Source organism: Pseudophryne corroboree, chromosome 8 (assembly GCF_028390025.1).
Source record: "Pseudophryne corroboree isolate aPseCor3 chromosome 8, aPseCor3.hap2, whole genome shotgun sequence".
NCBI lineage: Eukaryota > Metazoa > Chordata > Amphibia > Anura > Myobatrachidae > Pseudophryne > Pseudophryne corroboree.
The window spans coordinates 18,343,553-18,368,831 of record NC_086451.1 but is presented as its reverse complement, the minus strand read 5'-3'; the positions used below and the strand labels follow the sequence as shown (position 1 = coordinate 18,368,831).

The window sequence follows — 25,279 nt, the reverse complement described above, 5'->3', positions numbered from 1 at the left end:
TGCTGTACAGTGAGATAGGGCCGTATGGTTTGTGGTCACCCACTGCCCGTTATGGGGCCTACAGAACAGTTATACTAGAGATGACTGGTGTACGTAGTCGGCAACCCAGAATCCTTTGCTGTACCTGACGTACTGTCTATTAAGTCATGGATTACTATAATAAGACTGATAGAGAGAGATCTCTTGGTATAAAGTTATGAGTTGTATTTATTTTTTCTTAAGGTATGATAGAAATGGTGCGGAAGATAAACCTCAGTCGGGCCGTAAGAACCATGCAGGAGCTGTACCCAGAGGAGTATAACTTCTACCCCCAGTCCTGGATCCTTCCCGATGAGTATCATCTCTTCACTGCGGAGGTGAGTGTCAGCACCTGCGCACACAATAGGCTAAGCCACTTGTGTCTGTAGCTCCAGCATTTTCTGGACATGAAGTGTGAAATACGACACAGGGGCGCTGTCTGATTCCATAGTTCCAGCAGGGAGTGTCTATAGACACGTGTGAATGTCACCCGTTCCCAGGCCTCTTCCGGGGAAGAACAAGGATAGCTGAATAGTGGGGGTAATTCAGACCTGATCGTAGATGTGCTAAATTCAGCACATCTTACGATCAGTCAAACAGACATTTTGTCTGCCCCGCCCCGCATGTCAGTCCCTGCCCCGTCGCACAAGTCCAAAATCATCGCACAGCGGCGATACTTTTGTACTTCAGGAGTAGCTCCCAGCCAGCGCAGCCCCTGTGTCACGTGCCCCCCCCCCCCCCCCCAACGATCCGGGCACGCCTGCGTTGCCCGGACCGCACCCCCTAAACGGCCCACCCCCTCCCGCCCAACGACCGCTTCTGCCTGTCAATCAGGCAGAGGCGATCGCTGGGCTACGACAGCGATCGGCTGTCTGGCATGCGCCGGAGCACTGCGGCGCATGCGCACTTCAGACCTAATCGTGGCTGTGCGAAAACGCACAGCACCGATCACGGCACCGAATCAGCCCAAGTGTTACTTCTGACCTAGCAGCATTCTAAGAAGCACAATTGGGTTCCTCGGACCTTGGACTCTGCAGCGTCCAGTCAGATGATGTTTTTTTTGTGTGCAGCTGCTGGGGAAGATGGCAGTCTTTTATAGAGGATTGGTGGTTTGCTCGTACTGATAGGAAATGTGGCGTTGTAAGGGCTTTCCTGGAAAAGTATGTTGTTGTTTTTTGTATTAAACCTATCAGATAATGTTCTGTCTTTGTGTTCTTAAAGAATTCATATGTTAGATAACGCTGGTTTTGAGAATGAATGTCTCTTCTATAATCTTTCTGGAGGTGTTGTGAAGATAGTAATGAAATGGTACATTAGACATAATATGTTATAGTAATTATAAGATACCAAAAGCTGAATGATAATTTAATAGCAAGATGAAAAAATAGCAATGTAAATGACAGTAAACTTAACAATACATGTAAAATGTGTGGGGGGTGGGGGAATGCAAATGTGTAAAATAATCAGTTTGATGTAACTATAACTGTCACAAAGCACAAAAAAACAATATATTCAGTTAATTGTTGTTACATGCATCCTCCATACAGATCACAGGGACGGGACGACAATATTAGTCAGACATTGGGCCTAATTCAGAGTTGATCGCAGCAGCAAATTTGTTAGCAGTTGGGCAAAACCATGTGCACTGCAGGGGGGGCAGATGTAACACGTGCAGAGAGAGTTAAATTTGGGTGGGGCGTGTTCAAACTGAAATCTAAATTGCAGTGTAAAAATAAAGCAGCCAGTATTTACCCTGCACAGAAACAATATAACTCACCCAAATCTAACTCTCTCTGCACATGTTATATCTGCCTCCCCTGCAGTGCACATGGTTTTGCCCAACTGCTAACAAATTTGCTGCTACGATCAACTCTGAATTACCCCCCTTATTTGGTTACAAAGTCAACTCAGTAATTTTCTAGTCACATCCAGGAGACCTGGGAAGGGGTGAGAGCAATCATTTGTCTAGTACATAATACATAAGAGGCTGGGTGCAGAAGCTGAAGAAGGCCATGAATTTAGGAATGGGAAATGAAGAGTGGGCTTCCTGTCAAGTCATGTAAACACATTTCTTTATAACGGTAACACTTTGTAGTCATAAAATACTGGTGTGTATTTGATGACTTATATTCTTTACAGGAATTCACAAATTACCTGCAACTCTTATATCCGCCTGTAGATGGCAGCATAGTCAAGTACAACTAGACAACTTTAGTTTAGTGCTATCCCTGCTGGCTCTATACTTATATTTTTATTGTTGCATTTCTAGGGTTCTAGCTGGGCCATAATGCATAATAAATCTTGGTTTCTCCGGCTGTTGTTAAAATGCCAATCCCAGCATTCAAGCAGCATGCTCTCCATTGTATTTCAGCAACTGGAAAATACTCAGGTTTCCAATTTGTGTTCTAGATTTATTTGGCTTTGTCTTGTCATTTTAGTGATAATGCTCCAGGCAGTATTTATATTAGTTATTAGTGTGAACTGTCCTATTGGCAAAAAGATGATGTGCCATTAATGTCATGTGATCATTCAGAGCCAATATACGGCGAGCTGGCAGTGTGATGAGGTCACATGATGTTACTCGGTAGGGGCAGTGAGGACGCTTCTGCCAGTACATAGGCTATTAAGTCCTCATTAACACTCATTAATACTCGTAGATCTTACTGACTCCATACAGACATTTAATTAGTTGACAATGGAAGATTATGTACAGTAATTGTGTGTTCAGATATTTGTTTTATGTGTAGGTGACCGTCCACTTTCCAGTCTAAATTATAACGGTAATCAGTTGATATTACCTTAATCATTTAAGCAAATTAAGGAACTTGGGCAAAAGATGGCACATTGTATACATGATACATGGTATATACATATATGTATGTGTACGTTTATACCACAACTGGGTACATAGCTCTTTACAAACACATAATACTGCTGCCATTATAAAATATGAGTTTATGTGCCAGGCAAAGATATGACTGCCCCAAGGAGCTGGTAAAATGACAATAATTACCTTCTTTAATTAGCTTCCAATGTACATTTTTAAAACTGTAATTACATTTTTTTTTTTTTTTAAAGAAATTCTAATTATTGCCATTGAGCACAATAATTACTCCTGGCTGCTTTTCAGCTTAATGATTACTTTTACTGATGCTGCACTGAAACAAAATATTCTTATTTGAAGGAAGAAGCCCGAGGTGCAGCCGGTCATCTGGGGATAATACATCAGCAATATTGGCAGTACAGGTGTGGGAGCGTTTGTGAGATTAGACATTTACTAAGGAATGTTACTATGCAGCCAGCCGGCAAATGAGACGGTTTATAACCAGGTATGCCAATAATGTGCAGTAGGTACTACTGCCAGGTGTAACCAGGTGTGATGTACAGTAGGTACTACTGCCAGGTGTAACCAGGTGTGATGTACAGTAGGTACTACTGCCAGGTGTAACCAGGTGTGATGTACAGTAGGTCCTGCTAGGTGTGATGTACAGTAGGTACTACTGCCCGGTGTAACCAGGTGTGATGTACAGTAGGTCCTGCCCGGTGTAACCAGTTGTGGTGTACAGTAGGTCCTGCCAGGTGTAACTAGGTGTGGTGTACAGTAGGTACTGCCAGGTGTAGCCAGCGGTGATTTACAGTAGGTACTGCCAGGTGTAACCAGGTGTGATGTACAGTAGGTACTACTGCCAGGTGTAACCAGGTGTGATGTATAGTAGGTCCTGCCAGGTGTAACCAGGTGTGATGTACAGTAGGTACTACTGCCAGGTGTAACCAGGTGTGATGTACAGTAGGTCCTGCCAGGTGTAACCAGGTGTGATGTACAGTAGGTCCTGCCCGGTGTAACCAGTTGTGGTGTACAGTAGGTCCTGCCAGGTGTAACTAGGTGTGGTGTACAATAGGTACTGCCAGGTGTAGCCAGCGGTGATGTACAGTAGGTACTGCCAGGTGTAACCAGGTGTGATGTACTGTAGGCCCTGCTAGGTGTGATGTACAGTAGGTACTACTGCCAGGTGTAACCAGGTGTGATGTACAGTAGGTACTACTGCCAGGTGTAACCAGGTGTAATGTACAGTAGGTACTGCCAGGTGTAACCAGGTGTGATGTACAGTAGGTCCTGCCCGGTGTAACCAGTTGTGGTGTACAGTAGGTCCTGCCAGGTGTAACTAGGTGTGATGTACAGTAGGTACTGCCAGGTGTAGCCAGCTGTGATGTACAGTAGGTACTGCCAGGTGTAACCAGGTGTGACGTACAGTAGGTACTACTGCCAGGTGTAACCAGGTGTGATGTATAGTAGGTCCTGCCAGGTGTAACCAGGTGTGATGTACAGTAGGTACTACTGCCAGGTGTAACCAGGTGTGATGTACAGTAGGTCCTGCCCGGTGTAACCAGTTGTGGTGTACAGTAGGTCCTGCCAGGTGTAACTAGGTGTGGTGTACAGTAGGTACTGCCAGGTGTAGCCAGCGGTGATGTACAGTAGGTACTGCCAGGTGTAACCAGGTGTGATGTACAGTAGGTCCTGCCTGGTGTAACCAGTTGTGGTGTACAGTAGGTCCTGCCAGGTGTAACTAGGCGTGATGTACAGTAGGTACTGCCAGGTGTAGCCAGCTGTGATGTACAGTAGGTCCTGCCAGGTGTAACCAGGTGTGATGTACAGTAGGTCCTGCCCGGTGTAACCAGTTGTGGTGTACAGTAGGTCCTGCCAGGTGTAACTAGGTGTGGTGTACAGTAGGTACTGCCAGGTGTAGCCAGCGGTGATGTACAGTAGGTACTGCCAGGTGTAACCAGGTGTGATGTACAGTAGGTACTACTGCCAGGTGTAACCAGGTGTGATGTATAGTAGGTCCTGCCAGGTGTAACCAGGTGTGATGTACAGTAGGTACTACTGCCAGGTGTAACCAGGTGTGATGTACAGTAGGTCCTGCCAGGTGTAACCAGGTGTGATGTACAGTAGGTCCTGCCCGGGGTAACCAGTTGTGGTGTACAGTAGGTCCTGCCAGGTGTAACTAGGTGTTATGTACAATAGGTACTGCCAGGTGTAGCCAGCGGTGATGTACAGTAGGTACTGCCAGGTGTAACCAGGTGTGATGTACAGTAGGTCCTGCTAGGTGTGATGTACAGTAGGTACTACTGCCAGGTGTAACCAGGTGTGATGTACAGTAGGTACTACTGCCAGGTGTGATGTACAGTAGGTCCTGCCAGGTGTAACCAGGTGTGATGTACAGTAGGTACTGCCAGGTGTGATGTACAGTAGGTCCTGCCCGGTGTAACCAGTTGTGGTGTACAGTAGGTCCTGCCAGGTGTAACTAGGTGTGGTGTACAGTAGGTACTGCCAGGTGTAGCCAGTGGTGATGTACAGTAGGTACTGCCAGGTGTAATCAGGTGTGATGCACAGTAGGTCCTGCCCGATGTAACCAGTTGTGGTGTACAGTAGGTCCTGCCAGGTGTGACTAGGTGTGATGTACAGTAGGTACTGCCAGGTGTAGCCAGCTGTGATGTACAGTAGGTACTGCCAGGTGTAACCAGGTGTGATGTAAGTAGGTCCTGCCCGGTGTAACCAGTTGTGGTGTACAGTAGGTACTGCCAGGTGTAACCATGTGTGATGTACAGTGGGTCCTGACAGGTGTAACCTGGTGTGATGTAAAGTAGGTACTACCATGTATGGTGTACAGTAGGTACTGCCAGATGTAACCAGGTGTGATGTACAGTAGGTACTGCCAGGTGTAACCAGGTGTGATGTACAGTATGTACTGCCAGGTGTAACCAGGTGTGATGTACAGTAGGTACTGCCAGATGTAACCAGGTGTGATGTACAGTAGGTCCTGCCAGGTGTAACCAGGTGTGATGTACAGTAGGTCCTGCACGGTGTAACCAGTTGTGGTGTACAGTAGGTCCTGCCAGGTGTAGCCAGCTGTGATGTACAGTAGGTCCTGCTAGGTGTAACCAGGTGTGATGTACAGTAGGTCCTGCCCGGTGTAACCAGTTGTGGTGTACAGTAGGTCCTGCCAGGTGTAACTAGGTGTGATGTACAGTAGGTACTGCCAGGTGTAGCCAGCTGTGATGTACAGTAGGTACTGCCAGGTGTAACCAGGTGTGATGTACAGTAGGTCCTGCCCGGTGTAACCAGTTGTGGTGTACAGTAGGTGCTGCCAGGTGTAGCCAGCTGTGATGTACAGTAGGTACTGCCAGGTGTGATGCACAGTAGGTACTGGCAGGTGTGAGGTACTGCCAGGTGTAACCAGGTGTGATGCACAGTAGGTACTGGCAGGTGTGAGGTACTGCCAGGTGTAACCAGGTGTGATGTACAGTGGGTCCTGACAGGTGTAACCTGGTGTGATGTACAGTAGGTACTACCAGGTATGGTGTACAGTAGGTACTGCCAGATGTAACCAGGTGTGATGTACAGTGGGTACTGCCAGATGTAACCAGGTGTGATGTACAGTAGGTACTGCCAGGTGTAACCCCAGAAGGGTTCGAAATGCATTAAGCAGTGTGGCTACTGTAACCTGGGAAATAGAGGAACGATACTGGGACTTACCTTGAGGAAAATCCTTGGAGTATCCGGAACTCTGTGGGTCTCTTGGAAGCTGATTACCTGATGAGTATACGTTTGCCTCTACCACCAGAGATTTTATATGTTTTTAATACTTCATTGTTTGTGCGTGTATTTATAATAAATTAATTTCCCTAGAAGTGGGAGTCTGCACTATTGCTTTGCTTTACCTTTTTAGTAAAAGCTCAGAAAGATATCAAAAGAATCCATCTGAATTGCCGTATCCATTCAGAGCAGTGATCTATTACATGCCTTCTTTGACTGACCAATTGTGAGTGCAATATTTAAATAAAAACTCTATTTAATTAATTGGATGTCTGCACTATTGCGTCCATTATCTTCTTCAGTTCATTCATCTCATTGTTGGATGATATTTGAGGAATTTCATCTCTGTCTGAAAAAGGGAAGTAATGTTATTTTTGTAACCATGCAAACAGTATATGCGCAATTGTACATTTAATTTCTTGCTGTATTGACTGTATGAAAAATAGTGATTTTTTTCTCAAGTGTATATGCTGCAATTTTTTACTGTTTATTCAGCGCAGAAAACACAGGACCTATTGTTTACATTTGTACAGTATGTACTGCCAGGTGTGATGTACAGTATGTACTGCCAGGTGTAACCAGGTGTGATGTACAGTATATACTGCCAGGTGTAACCAGGTGTGATGTACAGTAGGTACTGCCAGGTGTAACCAGGTGTGATGTACAGTAGGTACTGCCAGGTGTAACCAGGTGTGATGTACAGTAGGTACTGCCAGGTGTAACCAGGTGTGATGTACAGTATGTACTGCCAGGTGTAACCAGCTGTGATGTACAGTAGGTACTGCCAGGTGTAACCAGGTGTGATGTACAGTAGGTACTGCCAGGTGTAACCAGGTGTGATGTACAGTATGTACTGCCAGGTGTAACCAGGTGTGATGTACAGTATGTACTGCCAGGTGTAACCAGGTGTGATGTACAGTATGTACTGCCAGGTGTAACCAGGTGTGATGTACAGTATGTACTGCCAGGTGTAACCAGGTGTGATGTACAGTATGTACTGCCAGGTGTAACCAGCTGTGATGTACAGTAGGTACTGCCAGGTGTAACCAGGTGTGATGTACAGTAGGTACTGCCAGGTGTAACCAGGTGTGATGTACAGTAGGTACTGCCAGGTGTAACCAGGTGTGATGTACAGTATGTACTGCCAGGTGTAACCAGCTGTGATGTACAGTAGGTACTGCCAGGTGTAACCAGGTGTGATGTACAGTATGTACTGCCAGGTGTAACCAGGTGTGATGTACAGTATGTACTGCCAGGTGTAATTAGGTGTGATGTACAGTAGGTACTGCCAGGTGTAACCAGGTGTGATGTACAGTAGGTACTGCCAGGTGTAACCAGGTGTGATGTACAGTATGTACTGCCAGGTGTAACCAGCTGTGATGTACAGTAGGTACTGCCAGGTGTAACCAGGTGTGATGTACAGTAGGTACTGCCAGGTGTAACCAGGTGTGATGTACAGTATGTACTGCCAGGTGTAACCAGGTGTGATGTACAGTAGGTACTGCCAGGTGTAACCAGCTGTGATGTACAGTAGGTACTGCCAGGTGTAACCAGCTGTGATGTACAGTAGGTACTGCCAGGTGTAACCAGGTGTGATGTACAGTAGGTACTGCCAGGTGTAACCAGGTGTGATGTACAGTATGTACTGCCAGGTGTAACCAGCTGTGATGTACAGTAGGTACTGCCAGGTGTAGCCAGCGGTGATGTACAGTAGGTACTGCCAGGTGTAACCAGGTGTGGTGTACAGTAGGTACTGCCAGGTGTAACCAGGTGTGGTGTACAGTAGGTCCTGCCAGGTGTAACCAGGTGTGGTGTACAGTAGGAACTACCAGGTGTGGTGTACAGTAGGTACTGCCAGGTGTAACCAGGTGTGTTGCAGGTACTGTCTGGTGTACCCATGGGGGATATGTGTTAAGCAGGGAAAAGTATGGAGAAGTGAGCCAGTGGAGAAGTGGCAACCAATCAGCTGCTACTTATCTTTTTATAGAATGCACTTGGTAAATGTTACCTCAGTGCGGATTGGTGGACAACTTCTCCACTGTCTCACTTCTCCACTCTTTTCACTGCTTCATGCATCTCTCCCCCCCAGATGTGATGTAAGTGCTGCCAGGTGTAACCAGGTGTGGTGTAGGTACTGCCCAGTGTAAGCACATGTGGTGTTGGTATTGCCAGGTGTAACCAGGTGTGGTGTGGATGCTGTCAGGTGTCACCAGTTGTGGTGTACATGCTGTCAGATGTAACCAGGTGTGGTGTACGTACTATCAGGTGTCACCAGGTGTGGTGTTCGTGCTGTCAGATGTAACCAGGTGTGGTGTAGATGCTGTCAGGTGTCACCAGGTGTGGTGTACATGCTGTCAGATGTAACCAGGTGTGGTGTACGTACTGTCAGGTGTCACCAGGTGTGGTGTACATGCTGTCAGATGTAACCAGGTGTGGTGTACGTACTGTCAGGTGTCACCAGGTGTGGTGTACGTGCTGTCAAGTGTATCCAGGTGTGGCGTAGATGCTGCCAGGTGTCACCAGGTGTGGTGTAGATGCTGTCAGGTGTCACCAGGTGTGGTGTAGATGCTGCCAGCTGTAACCAGGTGTGTTGTAGATGCTGCCAGCTGTAACCAGGTGTGGTGTAGATGCTGCCAGGTGTAACCAGGTGTGGTGTAGATACCTGACAGCATGTACACCACACCTGGTGACACCTGACAGTGTCACCAGGTGTGGTGTAGATACTGCCAGGTATAACCAGGTGTAGTGTACATGCTGTCAGGTGTAACCAGGTGTGGTGTAGGTGCTGTCAGGTGTAACCAGGTGTGGTGTATGTGCTGTCAGGTGTCACCAGGTGTGGTGTACACATGCTGTCAGGTGTGACCAGGTGTGGTGTAGATGCCGTCAGGTGTCACCAGGTGTGGTGTAGATGCTGTCAGGTGTATCCAGGTGTGGTGTAGATGCCGTCAGGTGTAACCAGGTGTGGTGTAGATGCTGTCAGGTGTATCCAGGTGTGGTGTAGATGCTGTCAGGTGTCACCAGGTGTGGTGTAGATTCTGTCAGGTATCACCAGGTGTGGTGTACATGCTGCCAGGTGTCACCAGGTGTGGTGTAGATGCTGTCAGGTGTCACCAGGTGTGGTGTAGATGCTGTCAGGTGTCACCAGGTGTGGTGTAGATGCTGTCAGGTGTCACCAGGTGTGGTGTAGATGCTGTCAGGTGTAACCAGGTGTGGTGTAGATGCTGTCAGGTGTCACCAGGTGTGGTATAGATGCTGCCAGCTGTTACCAGGTGTGGTGTACATGCTGTCAGGTGTAACCAGGTGTGGTGTAGATGCTGTCAGGTGTAACCAGGTGTGGTGTAGATACTGCCAGGTATAACCAGGTGTGGTGTAGATGCTGTCAGGTGTAACCAGGTGTGGTGTACATGCTGTCAGGTGTAACAAGGTGTGGCGTACGTGCTGTCAGGTGTCACCAGGTGTGGTGTAGATGCTGTCAGGTGTCACCAGGTGTGGTATAGATGCTGTCAGGTGTCACCAGGTGTGGTGTACATGCTGTCAGGTGTCACCAGGTGTGGTGTAGATGCTGTCAGGTGTCACCAGGTGTGGTGTAGATGCTGTCAGGTGTCACCAGGTGTGGTGTAGATGCTGTCAGGTGTCACCAGGTGTGGTGTACATGCTGTCAGGTGTCACCAGGTGTGGTGTAGATGCTGTCAGGTGTCACCAGGTGGGGTGTAGATGCCCAGCGTCATTTGGACTGTTGCGTATACAGCAGACCGCTGTTTCCCAAACTCAGCCCATAACATACACCCGGCTGTACCCTCTACTGTACAACAAGACCTAAATTCACAGTAAAATATCATCCAATGGGGAAAAGAAATCATCAATGCAAACATGTCTCCTGCATCTGCTTCTCATCTCTGTCCTTAGAACCCCACAGGTCACGTTTTCCAGCACACCTAGCCGGTGCACAGGTTTATTCATGTCTAGCTGAAACATTATACAGACCGGCAGGTGGTCTACAAACATGAACTGTCAGGTCCTGAGGGCTGAGTTTGGGAAACAGCGGTCTGCTGTATACGCAACAGTCCGAATGACGCTGGTTATAACAAACTGATCACATGACCGCATCCCAAACTCACACCTGGTTACACCTGCCAGTATCTACACCACACCTGGTTACACCTGGCAGTATCTACACCACACCTGGTTACAGCTGGCAGCATCTACACCACACCTGGTGACACCTGACAGCATCTACACCACACCTGGTGACACCTGACAGCATCTACACCGCACCTGGTGACACCTGACAGTATCTAAACCACACCTGGTGACACCTGAAAGCATGTACACCACACCTGGTGACACCTGACAGCATCTACACCACACCTGGTGACACCTGACCTCATGTACACCACACCTGATGACACCTGACAGCAGCTACACCACACCTGGTGACACCTGACAGCATCTACACCACACCTGGTGACACCTGACAGTATCTAAACCACACCTGGTGACACCTGAAAGCATGTACACCACACATGGTGACACCTGACAGCATCTACACCACACCTGGTGACACCTGACAGCATCTACACCACACCTGGTGACACCTGACAGCATCTACACCACACCTGGTGACACCTGACAGCATCTACACCACACCTGGTTACACCTGACAGCATCTACACCGCACCTGGTTACACCTGACAGCATCTACACCGCACCTGGTGACACCTGACAGCATCTACACCACACCTGGTGACACCTGACAGCATCTACACCGCACCTGGTGACACTTGACAGCATCTACACCACACCTGGTTACACCTGACAGCATCTACACCGCACCTGGTGACACCTGACAGCATCTACACCACACCTGGTGACACCTGACAGCATCTACACCGCACCTGGTGACACCTGACAGCATCTACACCACACCTGGTTACACCTGACAGCATCTACACCGCACCTGGTGACACCTGACAGCATCTACACCACACCTGGTTACACCTGCCAGTATCTACACTACACCTGGTGACACCTGACAGCATCTACACCACACCTGGTTACACCTGACAGCATCTACACCGCACCTGGTTACACCTGACAGCATCTACACCGCACCTGGTGACACCTGACAGCATCTACACCACACCTGGTGACACCTGACAGCATCTACACCGCACCTGGTGACACCTGACAGCATCTACACCACACCTGGTTACACCTGACAGCATCTACACCGCACCTGGTGACACCTGACAGCATCTACACCACACCTGGTGACACCTGACAGCATCTACACCGCACCTGGTGACACCTGACAGCATCTACACCACACCTGGTTACACCTGACAGCATCTACACCGCACCTGGTGACACCTGACGGCATCTACACCACACCTGGTTACACCTGCCAGTATCTACACTACACCTGGTGACACCTGACAGCATCTACACCACACCTGGTGACACCTGACAGCATCTACACCACACCTGGTGACACCTAACAGCATCTACACCACACCTGGTGACACCTGACAGCATCTACACCACACCTGGTGACACCTGACAGCATGTACAGCACACCTGGTGACACCTGACAGCATCTACACCACACCTGGTGACACCTGACAGTATCTACACCACACCTGGTCACACCTGACAGCATCTACACCACGCCTGGTTACACCTGACAGCATGTACACCACACCTGGTGACACCTGACAGAATCTACACCACACCTGGTGACACCTGACAGAATCTACACCACACCTGGTGACACCTGACAGCATCTACACCACACCTGGTTACACCTGACAGCATCTACACCACACCTGGTTATACCTGGCAGTATCTACACCACACCTGGTGACACCTGACAGCATGTACACCACACCTGGTGACACCTGCCAGTATCTACACCACACCTGGTTACACCTGACAGCATCTAAACCACACCTGGTGACACCTGACAGCATCTACACCACACCTGGTGACACCTGACAGCATCTACACCACACCTGGTGACACCTGACAGCATCTAAACCACACCTGGTGACACCTGAAAGCATGTACACCACACCTGGTGACACCTGACAGCATCTACACCACACCTGGTGACACCTGACAGTATCTAAACCACACCTGGTGACACCTGAAAGCATGTACACCACACCTGGTGACACCTGACAGCATCTACACCACACCTGGTGACACCTGACAGTATCTAAACCACACCTGGTGACACCTGACAGCATGTACACCACACCTGGTGACACCTGACAGCATCTACACCACACCTGGTGACACCTGACAGCATCTACACCACACCTGGTTACACCTGACAGCATGTACACCACACCTGGTGACACCTGACAGCATCTACACCACACCTGGTGACACCTGACAGCATCTATACCACACCTGGTGACACCTGACAGCATCTACACCACACCTGGTTACACCTGACAGCATCTACACCGCACCTGGTTACACCTGACAGCATCTACACCGCACCTGGTGACACCTGACAGCATCTACACCACACCTGGTGACACCTGACAGCATCTACACCACACCTGGTGACACCTGACAGCATCTACACCACACCTGGTGACACCTGACAGAATCTACACCACACCTGGATACACCTGACAGCATGTACAGCACACCTGGTGACACCTGACAGCATGTACACCACACCTGGTGACACCTGACAGCATCTACACCGCACCTGGTGACACTTGACAGCATCTACACCACACCTGGTGACACCTGACAGCATCTACACCACACCTGGTGACACCTGACAGAATCTACACCACACCTGGATACACCTGACAGCATGTACACCACACCTGGTGACACCTGACAGCATCTACACCACACCTGGTGACACCTGACAGCATCTACACCGCACCTGGTGACACTTGACAGCATCTACACCACACCTGGTGACACCTGACAGCATCTACACCACACCTGGTGACACCTGACAGAATCTACACCACACCTGGATACACCTGACAGCATGTACACCACACCTGGTGACACCTGACAGCATCTACACCACACCTATCATGTAACACGTTTCCAGCGCCTCTTGTCCGCACATTCTGCCAGACAGTGGTATATTTTCCTGTTTGTGTCCGCTCTGGAATCGGAGCCCGGTCTCAGCTGGGAAGGGGTTAAACAATCCCTGACAGTTACTATGACAACAGTTCTGCTCCAAGGGCAGAGTCACCGTAGTGTAATACAGAGTAATATATATATTTATTCTACACACAGGCTCGTTACAGGCTGACTGACGTGTTGCGGGTCTGCTGCCACAATGATGCTAGAAAGTTTGTGAGCCCTTCAGAGTTCAGATGTAGAGAACAGAATAAATCTAATAGCAAACAATTAGGTATATTCTTCATTCATTTATTTATCAGAATGATCCAAATTCCCCTTTGGGGCAGCGTGTTTCGTGGTGAAGATGAGATTCTTGTGTTGGCGGCGGGAACTGTGGCGCCCCCTCCTACAGTGGTACCCCATTGCAGACACGCACCCCCCACCCCAACCGTTAGTATGTCAGTGTTTCCAACAAAGAAATTCAATGTTGGATAGTGTTCAGCAACATATGAATGCAATAAGATATCTTTTTGTGTGTTCATTTATTTATTGGGTTCTCTTTGACTATTTTAAGACTTAAGACGAAGATCTGCACACATTAACGTCACACTTCTGCCGACATTCAGAAACTTCTAAATGGTTCACAAACATTTTAGCGCTATTCTTTTTTTTTTTTTTTTTTGTGCTACGAGACAAAAGAATTATCAAAGTTTGAGTTTCATTTTAGTTCTGTCAAAACTCCCAGTACTGCAAGTGATAGAGGCCTGTTTGGCGACTGACAGAGGACACATTACCTTCTAAGTGATGTCACACTGTAAGTGGGAGGGGTCTATTTACAGACAGAGGAGCACTTTCCTTCTAAGTGATGTCACACTGTAAGTGGGAGGGGTCTATTTACAGACAGAGGAGCACTTTGCTACTGAGTGATGTCATGCTGTAAGTGGGAGTGGCCTGTTTACTGACAGAGGAAGTTTTGGTACTGAGTGATGTCACGCTGTAAGTGGGAGTGGCCTGTTTACTGACAGAGGAAGCTTTGTTACTGAGTGATGTCACGCTGTAAGTGGGAGTGGCCTGTTTACTGACAGAGGAAGCTTTGTTACTGAGTGATGTCATGCTGTAAGTGGGAGTGGCCTGTTTACTGACAGAGGAAGCTTTGTTACTGAGTGATGTCATGCTGTAAGTGAGAGTGGCCTGTTTACTAATAGAGGAAGATTTGTTACTGAGTGATGTCATGCTGTAAGTGGGAGTGGCCTGTTTACTAATAGAGGAAGATTTGTTACTGAGTGATGTCATGCTGTAAGTGAGAGTGGCCTGTTTACTAATAGAGGAAGATTTGTTACTGAGTGATGTCATGCTGTAAGTGGGAGTGGGCTATTTACTGACAAAGGAACACTTTCCTACTGAGTGATGTCATAATGTAAATGAGAAATGGCCTGTTTACTGACACACTAGGATATTCATACTTGGTGATGTCACACTTTATGTGGGAGGGACCTGTGTATTAAGAACAGAAAAGAACTGATAGTATTTGGGAATGTCCTTTGCATCATAGGCATAGTTGGTCAATGAAAGCTGGTCATGGTAGAGTGAAAGCTGAATATTATATAGTAAACCATTGATGCTCCCAGTAACCAGCGCTTCTACACCATGCCATATTCATACATTACACGCTACACCAGATGTTATCAGTACGCATATGCACATTTGTAGATGATCTTGCTGTTTTATCAATACCAGATTAGGGGGTTATTCAGGTTTGTTAGCAAACCAAAAAAGCAAGCAATTGGGCAAAACCATGTTGCACTGCAGGTGGGGTTGATGTAACATGTGCAGAGAGAGTTAGATTTGGGTGTAGTGTGTTCAAACTGAAATCTAAATTGCAGTGTAAAAATAAAGCAGCCAGTATTTACCCTGCACAGAAACAATATAACCCACCCAAATCTAACTCTCTCTGCACATGTTACATCTGCCCCACCTGCTGCAGTGCACATGGTTTTGCCCAATTGCCTGCTTTTTTGGTTTCCTAACAAACCTGAATAAGGTCCTAGGTATGTATTATATAATCTGTACGTTAAGTGTCTCCTCTATATTATTTACAGCAAAATGTCCCCCCTGATACTAGTCTGCCGCAGTATATCCTGTCACCTTTTATTTCTGATTTCCTATTGAAAAATCCTTAGATCCAATTCTATTTCATAACTAGATTAAATGCAGTATTTACTAACACTCCATCTTGCTGACGACGCACAGGTCAGAACCTGGCGGCGCTCCGGGCTGCTACGTGGGAAGGATTTGTGTGGGGATTGTTTGTCCGACAGAGAATAATGCATCTTACTAGCGAGTCTTCTGCTGCAGTACGATGATTGTGTTCTCTCACTTCTCCCATTGACTCCCTGGTGTAAGTGAGCATTAGACGCGTGTATTACATGTCTGACAGGAACTGATCGCATGATAAAGCTCGCGGATGATAAAAATAAATTTCTCCTCAAGGAAGACTGCTTTTCTAGGTGAGCCTACAAGGCAAGGCTTTAGCGGGCCACGCGCAATTGTCATAGGTGTGCTTTCATGTTACACGGCTCACCCTCTCCGAGATCTTCTCACCCAGGCGGCTCCTCTCCCATTCCCTGTCTCCCCGGGATACCGTAAGCAGTCACAGCCGCTCCGTTATATATTTATTCTATATATAAGGCTAGTCTATCAGGCTTTATTACACACATTTGTTTCTGGGCAAGGATGGAAATATAAATGTATCCTAAGTGCTGGGTTCGGGAGCACGGTGATAAGGTGTGTACATACGGTGAGATGTTTGCTTTCGGTTTTGACTATATAGTCAAAATCGCGAGGAAAGTTAGTGCGTACCGCAAGGTGTTAGGTAGCGTGCGGTACCGATTTGATCCCGATGCGTGGACCCGCGGGGTCGATATCGCAAGGAAAGATATACTGTGCAGGCAAGTCAGTCTTGACTATCTAGTGTACAATCTAGTACAAAGGGGATCCGGTCTCTAGGTCGACAGTAACTAGGTCAACCGCTATTGGTCGACAGGGTCTCTAGGTCGACATGTTCTAGGTCGAAAGGTCGACATGAGTTTTTACAAGTTTTTTCTTTTTTTTGTTAACTTTTTCATACTTAACGATCCACGCAGACTACAATTGGGAATAGTAACCTGTAGCGAAGCACCTTGCCTGAAGCTTGCGAGCCATGTGAGGGGACACGGTGCATTAATTGGGGTTTCTGGTCACTGTACGGAGAAAACGAGACAAAAAAAACATCAAAAACTCATGTCGACCTGTTGACCTAGACCCTGTCAATGTAGAGACCCTGTCGATCTTCCATACCACACCCAGTACAAAGTATAGTCAAAATTGGCACCTAGTCTAAATCTGTGCTATCTGGTCTCTGGGGGAGTTCAGGGGAAATCGCAAAGTCAAAATTGAAGATAGACAAAATCTCACTGTGTGTATGTACCTTAAGAAAGACAACTTCATGTCCCACAATTCATGTCACCTTATTTCATTTCTATCTATCTATCTATCTATCTATCTATCTATCTATCTATCTATCTATCTATCTATCTATCTATCTATCTATCTATCTATCTATCTATCTCTATAATCTGTTTATCAATGTCATATGTATGTATCACTATTTATCTGTCTGTCTGTCTGTCTGTCTATCTATCTATCTATCTATCTATCTATCTATCTATCTATCTATCTATCTAACCTACAGTATCTATCTATCTATCTATCTATCTATCTATCTATCTATCTATCTATCTATCTATCTATCTATCTATCTATCTATCTCTATAATCTGTTTATCAATGTCATATGTATGTATCACTATTTATCTGTCTGTCTGTCTATCTCTATCTATCTATCTATCTATCTATCTATCTATCTATCTATCTATCTATCTATCTATCTATCTCTATAATCTGTTTATCAATGTCATATGTATGTATCACTAATTATCTGTCTATCTATCTATCTTGCTATCTATCTATCTATCTATCTATCTATCTATCTATCTATCTATCTATCTATCTATCTCTATAATCTGTTTAGCAATGTCATATGTATGTATCATTATCTATCTATCTAATCTACAGTATCTATCTATCTATCTATCTATCTATCTATCTATCTATCTATCTATCTATCTATCTTACCTACAGTATCTATCTATCTATCTATCTATCTATCTATCTATCTATCTATCTATCTATCTATCAATTTAATATCTAATCTCATATCTATTTCATATCTACTATTATCTGTTGATAATTTGTGTATTTATCACTTTAATATCTGTTCTCGTTTATCTGTTTCAGATCATCTGTCTATCTCTATATCAGATATTAATACTATGTAAAGTAACAGTTGATATAAATATTGTTAAACATAACCCCTCCTCTATGTCCCAGGTTCCCCTCCTCTATGTCCCAGGTTCCACTCTTCTATGTCGCAGGTTCCACTCCTCTATGTCCCAGGTTCCACTCCTCTATGTCCCAGGTTCCCCTCCTCTATGTCCCAGTTTCCCCTCCTCTATGTCCCAGGTTCCACTCCTCTATGTCCCAGGTTCCACTCCTCTATATCCCAGGTTCCACTCCTCTATATCCCAGGTTCCACTCCTCTATGTCCCAGGTTCCACTCCTCTATATCCCAGGTTCCACTCCTCTATATCCCAGGTTCCACTCCTCTATGTCCCAGGTTCCACTCCTCTATGTCCCAGGTTCCACTCCTCTATGTCCCAGGTTCCACTCCTCTATGTCCCAGGTTGCCCTCCTCTATGTCCCAGGTTCCCCTCCTCTATGTCCCAGGTTCCACTCCTGTATGTCCCAGGTTCCACTCCTGTATGTCCCAGGTTCCCCTCCTGTATGTCCCAGGTTCCCTTCCTCTATGTCACAGGTTCCCCTCCTCTATGTCACAGGTTCCACTCCTCTATGTCCCAGGTTCCCCTCCTCTATGTCACAGGTTCCCCTCCTCTATGTCACAGGTTCTCCTCCTCTATGTCACAGGTTCCCCTCCTCTATGTCCCAGGTTCCCCTCCTCTATGTCCCAGGTCCCCCTCCTGTATGTCCCAGGTTCCCCTCCTGTATATCCCAGGTTCCCCTCCTCTATGTCCCAGGTTCCCCTCCTCTATGTCCCAGGTCCCCCTCCTGTATGTCCCAGGTTCCCCTCCTGTATATCCCAGGTTCCCCTCCTCTATGTCCCAGGTTCCCCTCCTCTATGTCACAGGTTCCCCTCCTCTATGTCCCAGGTTTCCCTCCTCTATGTCCCAGGTTGCCCTCCTGTATGTCCCAGGTTGCCCTCCTGTATTTCCCAGGTTGCCCTCCTGTATGTCCCAGGTTCCCCTCCTCTATGTCCCAGGTTCCACTCCTGTATGTCCCAGGTTCCACTCCTGTATGTCCCAGGTTCCCCTCCTGTATGTCCCAGGTTCCCCTCCTCTATGTCCCAGGTTCCCCTCCTGTATGTCCCAGGTTCCCCTCCTGTATGTCCCAGTTTCCCCTCCTCTATGTCCCAGGTTCCCCTCCTCTATGTCCCAGGTTCCCCTCCTGTATGTCCCAGGTTCCCCTCCTAATGTCCCAGGTTCCCCTCCTGTATGTCCCAGGTTCCCCTCCTGTATGTCCCAGGTTCCCCTCCTCTATGTCGCAGGTTCCCCTCCTCTATGTCACAGGTTCCCCTCCTCTATGTCACAGGTTCCCCTCCTGTATGTCCCAGGTTCCCCTCCTGTATGTCCCAGGTTCCCCTCCTCTATGTCACAGGTTCCCCTCCTCTATGTCACAGGTTCCTCTCCTCTATGTCCCAGGTTCCCCTCCTCTGCTCCTGGCTAGCGTGCTTCTCGTACAGCAGTGACTGTGTGTAGTATATAGGGGGGGGCCTCATCACACTGACTCAGCCTGTACCCCAGTGATCTCATTCGGTGGATGGATAGAATAAGCAGTGAGGAGCAATCCTTCCATCCCATTGACGTCATCTGGTGATTGCGGAGGACACTGAGGATGAAGACTCTCAGTCTGGCCCTGATTATTACAGATGAGGGAATATTGTTGCTTTCTATAAAGATGTCTGCATTCAGGTTGCGTCCCGCAGGTGTGATGCTGTAGCACGTGCTGTTGCAGTCCTTACAGGGACAGTATCACGTGCTCTTCACAATCGCTCATAGGAGTAAATCTCTACATCAGCTGGTTACAAAGCCAAATTATTATTTCTCTACTCGGCTGAATTTTCTGTGCTGTTTGCAGGGGGTTGGAGGGGATTATCTTAATGATTTACTGTATTTATTCTTTTATTTATTTTAATTGCATTTCATGACATAAAAATGACAGAGAACCTGACTGAGTTGCACCCAGGTGCAATGTCAGCTTGCACTGCGCCTGCACACAACTCTGATCCATACTTAGAGTTTCCCCATCTTGTACTTGCGGCCAGTCCTGCTTGGTGAGGCGGATTAGGAGTGGTAACGTGCAAGTCTGACATGACAATCGCATTTCCGTTCCTGAAATACATTATGTTGTGCCAAGAATGTCCTATGTAAGAAGGCACATCTCTACATTCAACTCGCAGTCAGGCCCAGTGAGTGCTGACACCCTGAATATATTACTTCATGCAACCTGTGCCTGAAACGCAGTCATCAGCTGCTGAGTTTGGCGGCCGGAGGAGACCCTGTTGTATCCAGCAAAAATACGCAGCGTAATCTGGATTTAATAGCATCTTCCACGGTGACCAAGTGCAATGAGTGAGATGACGGGCTGCCTCGGCTGCTCCAAAAGCAGGGGCCTGGCTGTGTGGGCTATTGGATAAAGGGAAATCCACGTCACTATATACTACCTGAGATGCCTCCTGGGAATACAGCTTGGATGAGCATTAATCACATACAGCATTCACCTGAGCCTGGTGACATGTGTGACAAAGGATCCTTCAGAACCAACCCACCTGCTCTTCTGAGATTTCTGAATTCTAGATCTTGCACTCGCCAACACTCCCACCACTGAGATTTGTCTCAAGAGCTGGCACTCTTTATGACGTTCTTCAGTTCTCCTGCACTATTATAATCAGCCTTATTAGGCCTGTGAATGTGTTGATAACACGATTGGGGGGGGGGGGGGGGGGGAGAGAAACGACATCGGAGCCAGGGGGTGCTCCAGTAACCCTGCTAGCTTCTGACAAGGTGGTGGGGGATAATGAGAAGGGGATGAGGATGACTTATTTAAGCAGCACTATGTAGGGCTGTGCTCACCCCCTGTGTATAGACAGGAGAAGATGAAGCTCTCAGTGTCTCAGTGCCTGGGTGTCAGAGATTAGTTGCTGGCACTGGGAGACCTGTGGTTATATATCTCCTCCATTACTCTACAATCCGCTCTGACAGTTCTGCAAGCGCAGCAAAGCCGTCTTCTCATCTCTCCCTGATGCTTGGAACACACAGTACTTGGCTCTGGAACAAGCTGGCCATTTAGCATGTATTGTCACTCCTGACACTCCTTATGGGATTAAAGAAATGTCATTTTGAAAGAAGCAGAATAAAAGCCATTTGCTGAGCGTCATTAGCCATTAGCTGCATAATCTCTGGGCGTTTAGGCGGCGTTTGCCGATATATCGACTTGCTTGTGATGCATTTAGTGCAGCGGCCCACCTGTGTTCCCTGCAGAGGTTTCTAGCTTCTTAGGTGGTTAGAGTAAGTGCAAGCTCTTAGGGATAGGACCCTTCTTCCTTGTGTGTCCTGTATGTCAGTGCATTTGTATTATGCTTGTGTTCTTGTAGATGTGTAAAACACTGTGCAGCCAATAAAAATACTTACTTGTATACAGATAGCCAGGCCCAGCCATAAAACCAAGATCTATAATGTACCCAGCGTATAGCGCTGTAGGAGAATACGTCTCTTAGATATATCTGGCTGCGGAGATCATGTGGTGGATTTAAAGGAAGTCAACTCTTTTCCTTTTGATTAAAGAATAAACTAATGAATGTTACAAATAACCCGGGGCTTACTAATAGCGCCGACAATGTTGGCAGCTCATAGGGCTACATGCCCCTGAAAATGCTATGCCAACGCCCAATCTGTGTCAACATTGTGAGTTAGCTGATATTCATGTCGACGTGGAGTAGTCCTTTTGGATACCACCACCGGGAAGCTGTGTATGAATTACAGATTTGCACAGGATTGTTCCAGGACAAGTAGCAGTCCTTGTATTGAGCACTTCTGGACGGCTCCTGGTTGCAAAATTAGGAAGGTCAAAGTTGTCACGTCTGTGTTTGTCTTTGGAACCAGATTGAAGTCTTTGGCCGGAACGGAATCGGAGGCGAGCGGATGAAAACGCACTAGTATAGAAATGAGTGAAACGCACTAGTATAGAAATGAGCTGGTCAAGACTGACGTGGACGGAGGGACTGGTGTATAATGTGCAGAAAGAGAGAGGCTGGATAAACACTACATCAATCGAGTGGCCCATTTGTTAAGCATACAGACTTACCGATTGGCCGCTTAATATGTAATTCTAGGCTTCACAGCTGGCCGGGCATTTGCATTTGCCCACCCAGCTGTGAGTCATACTTGCCTACCTGACCCTCTCCATGAGGGAGAAAATGCTCTGTTCCTGGACTTTCCTGGTAATGTATGATTGCCATCACCTGTGGTGAGCTAGGTAATTGATAAGAAAGGTGTTTCACCACAGGTGATGGCAATCATACAATGCCAGGAAAGTCCAGGAACAGAGCATTTTCTCCCTCATGGAGAGGGTCAGGTAGGCAAGTATGCTGTGAGTCCATGCAGTAAACCACATGGTGAATGATAGGCTCAGTGAACACATGATCCGATTGTTGGTACACAAGTTTAACTGTGTGAGTAAACCACATGGTGAATGATAGGCACCGAGAACACAGTAGTGGGCAGTACGGACGGTGTAATGCAGAGGTTCTCAAACTCGGTCCTCGGGGGCACACACAGTGCATGTTTTGCATGTCTCCTCACAGAATCACAAGTGAAATAATTAGCTCCACCTGTGGACCTTTTAAAATGTGTCAGTGAGTAATTAATACACCTGTGCACCTGCTGGGTTACCTGCAAAACATGCACTGTGTGGGCCCCCGAGGACCGAGTTTGAGAACCTCTGGTGTAATGGTTAGTATTACTGCCTCACAGCACTGAGGTCATGGGTTTGATTCCCACCATGGCCCTAACTGTGTGGAGTTTGTATATTCTCCCCATGCTTGCGTGGGTTTCCTCAGGGTACTCTGGTTTCCTCCCACAATCCAAAAATGTACTGGTAGGTTAATTGGATCCCAACAAAATGAACCCTAGTGAATGTGTGATAGGGAATATAGGTGGTCATTCCGAGTTGATCGCTAGCTGCTTTCGTTCGCTGTGCAGCGATCAGGCAAAAAAAGGCACTTCTGCGCATGCGTATGGACCGCAATGCGCACGCGCGTCGTACTATTACAAAGAACGATGTAGTTTCACACAAGGTCTAGCGAAGCTTTTCAGTCGCACTGCTGGCCGCAGAGTGATTGACAGGAAGAGGGCGTTACTGGGTGTCAACTGGCTGTTTTCAGGGAGTGTTTGAAAAAACGCAGGTGTGCCAGGAAAAATGCAGGCGTGGCTGGGCGAACGCTGGGCGGGTGTGTGATGTCAAAACAGAAACTGAATGGTCTGAAGTGATCACAAGCGCTGAGTAGGTCTGGAGCTGCTCTGAAACTGCACAAAATTATTTTGCAGCCGCTCTGCGATCCTTTCGTTCACACTTGTGCTAATCTAAAATACACTCCCAGTGGGAGGCGGCATAGCGTTTGCACGGCTGCTAGAAACAGCTAGCGAGCGAACAACTCGGAATGACCACCATAGATTGTAAGCTCCACTGGGGCAGGGACTGATGTGAATGGGCAAATATTCTCTGTAAAGCGCTGCGGAATATGTGCGCGCTATATAAATAACTGATAATAAATAAACACACAGAACACATGGTACAGTATGTTGGTTCACAAGTTTTGTCAGCTAGACCAGGATTGACGTGTCACAAGTTAATGTACAGGAAGTTAGATTAATAAACCATTTATTTTTCCCTTCCTTTGTGGCTACAGCAAACTTTTGCTATTTGCTTTCAAGATATTTTTCCCTGCTTTTGTAGACAAGTACTGATCTCTGCCGACATCCGGTATCAGTTTATTATGAAGGATTGCATCTAATACACAGCTACAAACCTGACATCGTTATTTACAGGGAGTATGATCCGGATCATTTAGGAGCCAAACAGGTATTTGTGAATATCAGTGGAATAGTTGATCCATAAAAGATCCATACATCTGACTTGAAAGAGGGGGTCAGTTAGAACACATTGAAAATTGGCGCCCACAAAAGGGACAGATGGCGTACAATGGCTCAGACAGGTACCGCATAACACGACACCAGTTGCCGTTACACTTTAATCAATGTGGGTTTTGTGCGCCGCAGACATTCATTGCCAAACACCTGATTCATGCTGGCCAATAATGAATTCCCGTGACTGGAACCACAGCTGTTCTTATTGCTGAATATGATTTTCTGTGTGGGATAAACCTACTGTGACCATGACATAATGCTGAGGATTAATCACACAAGCTTCTACATTAGAGTACACCGTCGCAACTTATGAAACTGCGCCACCGAATGTCCTTCCACTGTAGCTCCTTATGTCACACCTTAACCTGGGCATTCACCCATGGTCGACGTCACAGCCCCGCCCGATGGGCCGTTTCATGTAAGTATACACACTTACCGATCGGCCACTCGATGTGTCGTTGTGATGTCACAGCTGGGCAGGCATTTAAATTTGCCCGGCAAACGGTGACTTCAGTCCCCGCAGCAAGTACACACAGCCGGAGGCGCCGGAATATCTTCAAATATATCGTCCGTGCTGCACAGCCGACGTCGTTCACAGACATATTGCGGGTACGCACCCATCCGTGAGAACATGGCAGCCGGTCCAAGTGCAACTGCGGGAAAAGCAGACGGGACATGCCCATGTCTTGCTAGCCTCCCCCCTTTATCTCCCAGCAATGCCCACTGAGAGTGCCACTCTCGGCGACTACCTCTGATTCAGACCCATGGTCTCCTAACGTTATAAATTGCTGGACGGAGATAAAATGGTTTCCCCCCAGTGCTTCGTGTTTCCATCAAATAAGGCGCCAGCGCTTTGTACTGTTTCAAGAAAAAGACACCTGCTAAGCATGGGGTATAGGGTGCCTGTGCTGAAACAGGCACTAACTGCAGTCTACTTGCTTGCGTTCTTACTCCTCCGCAAAAAGAGCTTTGTTTTTGTGCCCATGGGGTGGGGGGGGTGTTTCTTGCAGCCGCCCTGGGGGAGAACACACATTTTCCTGTATTTTCTCTTATCCTACTTATAATGGCCCTCATTCCGAGTTGTTCGCTCGTTAGTTTTTTTCGCAACGGAGCGATTAGTCGCAAACTGCGCATGCGCAATGTTTGCAGTGCGTCTGCGCCAAGTAAATTTGCAAAAAAGTTTGGTATTTTACTCACGGCTTCACGAAGAAATTTCTTCGTTCTGGTGATCGGAGTGTGATTGACAG

At 47.2% G+C, this 25,279-nt stretch overlaps 1 protein-coding gene across 6 annotated transcripts in view; it reads left to right on the top strand.

Annotated features, from left to right (window-relative positions):
* Positions 1–25,279, top strand: part of TTLL11 (tubulin tyrosine ligase like 11) — a 604,411-nt gene that overhangs the window by 49,638 nt on the left and 529,494 nt on the right. For all 6 annotated transcript variants that reach the window (XR_010182918.1, XR_010182917.1, XM_063935976.1 and 3 more), the window contains exon 3: positions 223–356. Coding sequence is in view for 4 of the 6 variants with exons in the window: in XM_063935975.1 (XP_063792045.1) it covers positions 223–356 (134 nt within the window). In the remaining 2 variants the exon portion in view is untranslated. The remainder of the gene's footprint in view (positions 1–222; positions 357–25,279) is intronic.